The 10099-nt window shown below is 54.8% G+C and overlaps 1 protein-coding gene across 1 annotated transcript in view; it reads left to right on the top strand.

The window, feature by feature from the left end:
- The window catches only part of DOK7 (docking protein 7), a 27188-nt gene extending 25506 nt beyond the window's left edge, over positions 1-1682 (top strand). Inside the window, 2 exon segments of the mRNA XM_021713760.1 lie at positions 1079-1198; positions 1546-1682. Of these exon segments, the coding sequence (XP_021569435.1) occupies positions 1079-1198; positions 1546-1682 (257 nt within the window).
- Positions 1683-10099: the final 8417 nt, after the last annotated feature.

Raw genomic sequence — 10099 nt, 5'->3', positions numbered from 1 at the left:
AGGTGGCCAGGGGCCGGCATGTCAGGGCTGGGCTGGGAAGTCTATGACGCTGAAGGGGGAGGCCTGAACCTTGGGCCAGGGCCCCTCCCCTGGGCCCACGGCTCAGATGGGATGATCTCCAGGGCTCTGTCCCTCCGAACTCTGCCCCCACCTGAATTCTGTGGGCTGAGTGTGTGCCAGGTTGGTCCGATCCAACCTGTGTCTCTAGGTCTCTGGCCCTCGCCGAATGAGGGTTGAGACTTGTTCTCCCCATCCTATGGCGGTGTTCACCCCAGCAGGGCTGTGATGACCAGAATGAGAGGGAGGCCCAGCGCCCTACCTGCAGGACCATGGTGCCCAGGGGTGCAGGGCTCTTGGGTCTGCAGGAAAGATGGGGCCGGTGTGCTTTCAGGCCACCCACAACATGGAGCCAGCCATGAACCCCAGCAGCCTGGCATGCTGGGTTCCCCCAGTCCCACTCTGACCCCGCCCTCCCCAGCCCAGGAGGGTCTGCAGAGTGAGGAAACCGGTGGGGGCAGGAGTTGCTTCTTGGGAGGGAGACAGGGCACGAGAGGCCCGGGCGTCCTGGGCCGGGGTGTCTGCTCAGCTGGGGATGCAGATGGAGTGCAGGCTGGCTTAGAAGCAGCCTTGTGGGGACTCCTCTGTCTAAAAGGGGGGTACCCGGAGCCTGCAGCCAGTGGGAACACCCAGGTCGCCAGTGTGGGGAAGCTGGGGAACATTACAGGCCCGGGAGGGGTCTGAGAGAGCTGGGGTGGGGGTGGCCGGGAGGGAGGTGCAGGAAGACAGAAGAGTGGGCCCTGGGGAGGCCACGGGGCAGGCAGGTGTCAGTGCCAACAGCAGGCAGAGGTGGCATGGGGGGGCGCAACTTTTTCCAGAAGTCAGGTGGGCGCCTGGACTAGGCAGGGGACGACAGGTGGGGTCTCAGGATGGGGCAGCGCTGGGCCAAAGATGGGCGGTCCTGGAAAGGCGGGAGAAGGCAGAAGCGGAGGGCGGGAGGCGGGCACTTGGAGGGGGCGGCAGCTCTCCGGGTCAGCGCAGCCCGGGCCACCTCCGGGGACTCACAGCACCCACCCCGCAGGATCCCCGGGGCTGCGCGTGGAGGCGCCCGCCTACGTGAACATCCCCGCCAGCCCCTCCTCCAAGAAGCAGTTGCACTACCTGGGCCTGGAGCTCCCCGAGGCCGGCGCGGGCGTCCGAGGTAGGTCGCCACTCAGTGACCCCGACACAGGGCAGGGGCCCACACCCCGGTCCTTGAGCCGGCACTGCGGCTATGGCTGGGCCCTCTTCCTCCCTATGGCCCAAGTCCATCCGCCCCTGACCAGTGCTGTTTCCAAACTCCGTCTCTGGCCGGGCCACATGCTGAGGTGTCACGCCCACCTACGCCCCCACTTCAGCGCCTCCAAGGGCTGCGGGGCCAGGTCTTGGCTGAGCAACCAGCGCAGGGCGTGTGTGGCGGGTTCACAGAGCGGCCCCTGCAGGGAGTGTCCTGCGCAGGCCGCATGGCCCTGGGGAGTGGGCCAGTGGCTCACCAGGGGCTGCTTCCAGGGACCGGCGCCTCCCGCTACGCCCAGATCGACATCACGGCCACCGAGACGGCGCACCGAGTGGGAGCCCTGCACGTGCAGGCCCGCGAGCAGCGGCTGTCCGAGCTGGAGCAGAGAAGGAAGGGGGCCCCACAGTGAGGCCGCGGTGCGAAGGCCTGGGCCGGCCCAACACTCGGCCATGGCAGGACTGCTCCCGGAGGCTGGGTCACGGCCGTGTCCGGTGCTGACCCTTCCTGCGGCCTGAACTGGTTGCTCCAGACCCCAGGCTGCCCGAGAGGGCCCCGTGTCCAGGCGTCAGGTGGCTCTGGAACCTGAAATGTCAGGCCGAGGCCGCCTAGGGTGGAGGTTGGGAGCACGGTTTCCGCAGCCTGGATGAAAACTGGAGTCGACTGCGTGGATGACAGCCGTGTCTTGGTAAACCGCTAGCCCCCAGGCCACGGCGCGCGGGAGCCCTTGCAGCAGAGGGAGCCCATGCCTCTCCCACCGTCAACACCCGGCGTCCGCTCCTGAGACCTGGGGTTGGACACTCCCAGTGTCCCCCTTACCTGCATCCCTGCAGTACAATCTCCGTGACACCGGCAGCCCCACCTCCTGGGCCACCTGCTGCCCTGTGCCTGGGGACGGAGCCACTGTGGAGCCCGGGGGAGGACTGCTCTCAGCCATTGGCTTTACCTGACTGCTCTGCTCCTTGGGACCCGTTAACAGTCACGTAAATAGTTTAAAATCATTACTGTTTATTTTTGACACTGTGTATCTTCCTCTCTCTCCCCCGCCTCTCTCCTGTGTGGTTTCCGCCCCTGAACGTGGATCTGGTGTCTCGACCTTGGGGAGGGATTCAGGGTCAGGTGTGTGGAGCTGCCTGCGTTGGAGACACAGGTCGGGCTTCCTCCCACCGGCACCGTGATGGCTTGGGAGTGTCAGTGAGCTGCTGGGCGGGCTTCCTGCCGTGCCTCAACCCCGCAGACGAGGCAGCACCTCGCTCTCCTGCCTTGGTCTGGGACAGCTCTCCCTGGGGGGCAGGGCCTCTACCACGGCTCACCCACATCCGCCCCTTCCTTCCATCTTCTCGCCCTTCCTTCCTTCCCTGTCCTCTCTCTAGGAGCCGCCGAGGGCCTAGGGTCCGCGGCTTGCCTGCCCATGGGCCCACAGCCTGGAAGGCTCCCTCTCACAAGCCCCCCGGACAGACTTCAAGTTGCAGACCGGGGGCAAGGCATGGCCCACGCCCCAGTCCAGGGCTACAGTCATGTCAGGGCCTCAGGTGGGAGAGCCAGACGTCCATGCCTTGGGCAGGTCTCTCGCACTGGCTTAGGCCACAGCCCGGCCTCACTCCTGACCCCACCTCTTTCTGTGACACTAACGGGGTCAGGGGTCTGCGCTAAGGGATGCCTCCTAGGGACATGTCCACCCGCCAGAAGAGATGGACGTGGGGCACGGCCAGCGGCTGTGGGAGGCTGGAGGGCAGGAGTCAGAGGGCCTGGCGAGTTCAGATGCACTCGGGCCTCAGCGTGTGTGCTGGGGAGGCTGTGGACGGCTTACGCATACCTGTGGGACCCAGCAGTGGGGAGGAGCTGCGGGGTGGGGGCCATTGGTGGCCAAGGCAGGGCGGCTCTGATCTGACGTCAGCTGGGACGACCACCTGAGGCCAGAGCCCAACATCCGGGTCACCCCGCAATGCTGCAGTAGCCGTGAGGTGGTGGAGCACATGGGGTGGCCGTGGAGAGGTCTCAGGGACTCCCGTCTCCTTGACGGGGTTTCTACTTCTGGCCTGCATCTGTTGCCCCGGCTCGAGGCCCTGCCTGCTGCCTTCCTGGCTGCACTGCCCACTCCACCACCCTCTCACCCCCCTTGTGTGGACCCTCCCTGTCCTTCCACACTGCGCCTGCCCTTTGTCAGACCGGGAAGCTTTGCCCGGGGCCCCCTGGCTCTGTAGGCCTAGGCTGGCCTGAGCCACTGGAGCGTCTGGGACCAGTCGCCGTGCATTCAGGCCCATCGGCACTGTGGACTCACTCCCTGCACAGACGGGGCCTGGGCCACAGCCACCGGCCGCTCACGGGGGTCCAGGGGCCCTGCCTGTCCCCACGCCCTGACCTGCTGGGAAGGTCAGCACCAGAGTATCAGAAACAGCGTGAAAGCTTACCTACGGGGACCCCCCTGGTCGTCTCCCGAGGAGACGTGCACTGCTCAGACGGGGCAGCGTGACACGTGCGGGGCCACGAGACAAACGGGGGACACAGCCAGGGCCCCACGGGTCATGCGGAAATGGCCTGTGTCAGATCACACCCGCATCCGTGCCAGAAGACGCCAGGGATGCTGCGGTCGCGGGAGGGCACACAGGACGGTGCCCATCTCTCTGGGGAGCGGGCTGGAACGCAGGCTTGCCTCAGACCTGCTGGAAGACACTGGAGACGCACGCGATAGTGCCCTCGGGCCTAGGAGGGGGCCCTGCCTTGCCACCCTCATCACGGAGGACCCCAAGCTTGTTTCACGACTTCCTGTGTACCACGGCCTTATGCTGCAGGAGGGCCGTGCTTATTTTCTCTTGACACCACCTGACAAGCGTGTGGCTTGTTAATGCTGCTGCGTGTGGCATCCCTGGGCTCCGGTGTGTCCCAGGTGTTCCTGAGGGTCGCAGACAGCAGGTAGAGTCTGTACTGCTGCCTGTGACATGGCATCACCCCCACACCTGCCTCCCTCTAGGGGTGTGCCCATGTCTAGGCAGTGCAGGAGCAGGCAGACGCATGTCTCTGACATCCCCAGAGCTGTGCCAAACTTGGTGTTCCACGTTGTCAGACGTAAAATCCTTGCAGCCCACAGTGCCAAGTCAGAAAGGCACCTGGACCTGAAGGGCTGGTGGTGCAACCTAGTGCGTCCATCAGTGACACCACGCTCACCAGGGTGACTGGGAGGGCGAGGCTGTCTTCCCAACAACACTGGTGGGACTACTTGGTTCTTTAAATCCTGTGGCATAGATCTCTGATGGAAATACTGACGAGTTCTACAGACCGTGTGGTCTCTTGATAGCCCCACAGAAAAAGAAGATGCAAATGTGCAGTAACGACCTACAGTGCCAGACACAGGAGCCCTCAAGGGCTGGCACACAGGCACCTCGCCCCTAGCGGGGAGCAAGGCTGAGTCTGCCTCCACTTGTGGAACACACGGATGTGCCCCCAGTGTCAGCATGCCTCCTTAAACCGCCCATTTACATCTTCTGACTTCTCTCACCATGGGGTTATCCAGAGACAATATTGGCTTATACACTTTGTCGCCATTTCTATCAGACACACATTCCACGGGATCTAGAGTCCAATGGCCCTGCAAAGTCAGTTAGGAAAGACGGCCTCCCCGGCCTGGCACCCCATGTGTGTGAGACACCACTAATGAACGCACCACGCCGTCTACTGACCCTTCAGGTGCAGGCCGTTTCTGGCCTTCCCGTGGGGGCTGAGATGGCTGTCTCTTCCCACTCCGACCGCTCCGGGGGACTCCACTGTGATTTGGGTTGGATCAATACCCTGTGCTGACCTCACGTGACTCTGCAAAGCTGCTGATGGGCGAGTGTGCAGCATGCCAGTCTCAGCTGTAGTTTCCCAGGAATGCAGTGAACTACGTCCTCATCCTTCGTATGTGGTCAGCTCTCCTGCAGGTGTAGAAATCTCCCTTCAAAAAGCTCCACCAGGTGAGGCTGCCAGTCACTTTTATACTTTGTTGGGCAAGTCTGTTTGGAAGCGTCTGACCTGCTCCCATCAGGAGCCTTCTGTGAGGCTATCCTGCACCTCCCCCCATCAAAACACCAAGAATTCATGCTTTTCTCCTGGGTCCGGTATCTTCTTCCTTGATGTATTCTCCCACATTAGGTGCCTTCCTCCAGAGGCAACTGGAGACATGGCATATGGGGGTGAATTTGAGATCTTACATCCTGAGAAAGAAATCTACACTCTACCCTTCACCAGTTGCACGGCTGGTGATATATACAACTGTAGGTTGGAAGTTACTTTCCTTAAAATGTGGACGTCATGGCTCTGTGGACTTGTGGTTCCAGCCACTGTCGTGAAGTCTGGCGCCATTCTGACTTAGCCCTTTCTACAGGATCCAGCCTCCCCCTCTCACTGCGTTATTAGGAATCTTTGCTTTGCCTCCACTGCCTTTACATTTCATGACTGTAATTTTCATCTGTTACCCGAAGGCCTTGAAGTCTGGAAGCTTGCTCTGAAGTTACAGAATACCTTTAATTGTTTGGTGGTTTGCCGATGTTCTCTGATCTCTTCTGGGATCCTATTATTCAGACCACCTGTGTTGCCTTTTTTTTTTTTTTACATTTTTTTCCCTTGTTTTTCATTTTTGTGGTACTTTCTGTGATTTCTTCCACTTCTGCTTTCTCATCTTTGCGAGTTTTATTTCTGCTACATATATCTAGTTCCCAAGAGCTTACTGTTCTTGGTGTCTCATGGCATCCCGTTCCTGTCACACAGATGCACTCTTCTGAGGACTTCCTCAGTTACCAGTGACAGAATACACGCATCTTTTAAGTGTACAGCTTGGTAAACTTGCACACGTATCCAACGCGACTACAGCCAAATGGAGATCTAGAACATTCCCAGACCAGCTGCCCAGAATTCCCTGCTGCCCTTCCCAGTCAGCACCCATCAAGAGAGCCACTACTGATTCAATCACTGGAAAAACTTTAGTGCAGGTTTAGCCTTTTCTGCTCAGCACCGTGTTGGCATCCATGCCGCTTAGTGGTTCATTCTTTAAAAATTGCTCCTGTTTCATTACACAAAAACACAGTTTACCACCCGGTTCTCCTGGATGGACGTTCAGGTTGTTTTCAGTATGGGGCTATCATCAATACAGTCGCCATGAACGTTCTTATAGACACGCACATTTATTTCCCTTGGGATATGTGTGGTAGTGGAAGTGCCGGGTTATACAGTGGGGAGGTGCATAAACTTTAAAAGAAACTGCCAAACAGTTTTCCAAAGTGGCTCTGCCTTTTTGTCTGCTGTACCAACCACATAGGGGAGTTCCAATGGCTGTGTGCCCTCACTGACGCTCAGGGTGGGGTTCATACTTTAGTGTTAGCTGTGCCAGTGGGTGTACAGTGGTGTCTCGCTGTTGGAATCTGCATTTCCCTGGTGACTGATAGCACCGAGCATGTGCTGGTGGCCACTGGGGCATCTTCCCTGGCTTCATCCTCTTGATGCTTAAGAAGCTGGGTCGCAGGATCCTCCACACAGTCCTTCTCAGACATATATACTGTGATTATTTCCTTGGTCTCAGGCTTGCTCTTTCGCTTTTCTTTTTATTAGAGTCTCACTCTGCCGTCCAGGCCGGAGTGCAGTGGCACATTCACAGCCACCACAGTCTCAAGCCGCTGGGCTCAGGCGATCTATCCACCTCAGTCTTCCAAGTAGCTGGAACTACAGGTATGCACCACCATGCCTGCCTAATTTTATTTATTTATTGTGGAGATGAGGTCTCACCAAGTTACCCACGCCGGTTTCGAACCCATGGGCACAGGATCCTCTCGCCTCCACCTCCCAAAGTGCTGGGATTACAGGTATGAGCCACCATGCCTGGCCTCTTCCACTTTCTTAATGGTATCTTTTGAAAAAACAGTTCTCTAATTTTGATGAGATCCAATTTCATTTTTCCTTTTATGATTATTTCTGTGGGCTGCTCAGGAGTCTCTGCCTGCCCTTTGACCAGGAAGATACTCGTATGAATTACTCTAGACAGCATACAATTTGTTTTCACATTTAGTTTCACTGTGATTTTTGTGCAGTAGGTTTAACTCCCTGCACTCCCCTCCCCCCATGTAACATGCTGCCCCGGCTGCACTTACTGGAAAAGCATTCTTTCCTCTAGAATCTAGAGGTGATACCTGGTTCTTTAAATGTTAGCTAATTCCACTGTCTCTAGTTCTTTGAAGATACTTTTGAATTCATCTTTCACTTTTGTAAACAACGGTCCTGTCACAGTCCACTGGTCATTCTGGCATCTAGAGTCCCTAACGGGCTGTCATTGTCCCTGGCGCTCCCCGTGGGCTGTGTTGTCTTGTGTGCCTGGTTTCTGTCAACTGTGAGCTATTCAGTGCTCATGAGGAATCATCTTTGCATTTGAGAACCAGATTACCGATGATTCCTCCGCAGGGGGCAGAGAACCCCAGGCCACCTGAAACCAGGTTTAGGGCTGGAGATTTTTGTACTCCATGAGCGATGCTGACCCAGGGAGCATTCATGTCAAGTCTGGCGGTTGGTCAGATCTCCCCAGGAACAGGATTTTTCTCCATTCAGCATCAGGGCAGGATGAGGAAGACCCTGAGCATATAGATATGGGGAGAGTCGTTACGTCCGTCCTCTTCGCCAACAGGCCTCCAGGGCCCGAGCCCATAGGAAGCCTGGACTGGTTGAGCCCTGTAGCAAGTGCTCTGTCCTGAGTGACCTCTCTGGGTTCCTGTGTCCCTTAATTCTGCCTCGCTTGCTCTTCACAGGTGGTCCCCGATTCCCACTGCTGTAAGGTGTGTGACACTTGGTCCCACTCACCTAGCTGGTCATTACTGGAATTGGAAATCTCTGTTCCTTTTAGACACCGGCATCTAAGGCGCTAACTTCTCTCAAAGAACTACTCTAGCCACATGTTCCCAAGTTTCGGTGTGTAGGATTGTCACTGCCATTCAGTTAAAAATATCTTCTGATTTCTGATGACTCCTTCTCTGATCTATGTGTATTTTTAAGTTTCCAAATGTACTTATTTATCTTTTTGTTACTGATTGCCTCCTTAATTGTACTGGGGCCAAAGAATGTGATCGCATCATTTATCTATATATAATATTTTGAAAATTATTGGCATTTGCTTCGTGTCCTAGTACATGGTAAATTTTAAGAATGTTCCAGGGGTGTCTGAGAATGATGGGCACAAGTAGTTCCACCCTTTCATGTTCTTCATCAATGATCTAAGCTTTATCATAATAACCCAGAACAAGGAGAACAAATTAAACACAGACTAAGTAGAAGATGGGAAATTAAAAAGAATAAAAGAGCAGAAGTCAACGAAAAGAAAACAGACAATAGAGAAAAATCAATAAAACCCAAAGTAGGTTTTTTGGGGAAATTATCTATAAAATCGATAAACCCTTAGTGAGACTAATCAGGGGAAAAAGACAAAACACAAATCACCAATATCAGAGATGAAAAAAAGAGGAATATCATTACACTGTTTGTAGACATTAAGAGAAGTACGAACAATGTCATATAAATTATTTTGATAATGCAGATGAAATTCTTTGACAAACTTATTGAAAGGAAGTACCTATAGAAACCTAGAACAAACTTAGTTTAGCGTAGTCTCTGCCTCAGCATAGCCATTTTTGCTTAGATTTTACCCCTGACACACTTTGACACAGTTAGACATAGATAAATTCCCAATAGGCAGGTTTTAGGACATGTTCAGACATTCTACTGCAGCATGCCCCACCCCCTTGGCAAATCTTCATCAGGCAAGACAAGCACAGAGTCACAGAAATGATAACAGACCACCTTTTGGTCAGGAAGTGTGGACTGCAAATGTGTGACAAAGTCTCTTGCAGGAAAACCCCCTCCCCTCATCTCCTCCCATCTAGCCCACCGGCTGAGGGCGTGAGATGCTAATGTCTGGGGATGACCAAGACTCCAGTGACTAACCCACCCATCAGCCTGCGGCCCATCACCTGAGTCAGTACCCCCCCAATCACCTAAATGACCTTTCCCCAACAAAGGGAATGGTTAAAAAGACTCAACCACAAGCAGCCATTCTGCCGCTGCCTTGCTAAGCTGTGGTATGTTCATGTGCTCTCTGAGCTGTGGCCAGGCCATGTTTCCTAGCTTTGGCCCCCTCCCCTACCTTGGGGAGATGAGTCACCCCCCCCCATTTCCTTTCTAAATAAACTATATTCTCTAATCTAGCTTCTGTGCAATTCTTTGTATCTTTCATGCGGCATCGGATCGCACACCAGACACCTCCACACTCCCAGCAGACCTGACCTAACACCTACCATTCTGGAGGCCCCGCTGGGGAAGTGTAACCCTGTTAAAAAAACGAACAGGAAGAAACCAAATCTAAACAGTCTCTTGTCTGTTTTAAACACTTGAGTTCTTAATCAAAACCCCTAAGCACAAAGAAAATGCCAGGCCTCGATGGCTTCATCCATAACATTTACATTTATGAAAAAAATAATGCCAATCCTATACAAATAAAGGCAGAACTTGTTTCAGGAGGCCAATTAAATGCCAACACCAAAACATGGCAGAGACCTATAACAAGAAATGAAAACTAGAGACCAGTGTCCCTTATGAACATCCAAACCAAGTGTTAGCAAATCTAATCTGGTCATATAGACAAAGAACAGGACGTCATGCCCAGTGGGACTTATCCAGGAATGCCAGGTCACTGGGGCCTTCAGCAAACCAGGGCAGAAGAGAATCTCTTCAATCAGATAAATGCATCTATGAAAACTCTAGGCTGGATGCGGTGGCTCAGGAGACTGTAATCCCAGCACTTTGGGAAGCTGCGGTGAGGGG

The sequence above is a fragment of the Carlito syrichta genome, unplaced genomic scaffold (assembly GCF_000164805.1).
Source record: "Carlito syrichta isolate Samal-C Ts95f unplaced genomic scaffold, Tarsius_syrichta-2.0.1 Scaffold304722, whole genome shotgun sequence".
In the NCBI taxonomy this organism is placed as follows: domain Eukaryota; kingdom Metazoa; phylum Chordata; class Mammalia; order Primates; family Tarsiidae; genus Carlito; species Carlito syrichta.
The sequence above is the reverse complement of the archived record's forward strand: the minus strand, read 5'-3'. Positions and strand labels throughout refer to the sequence as shown.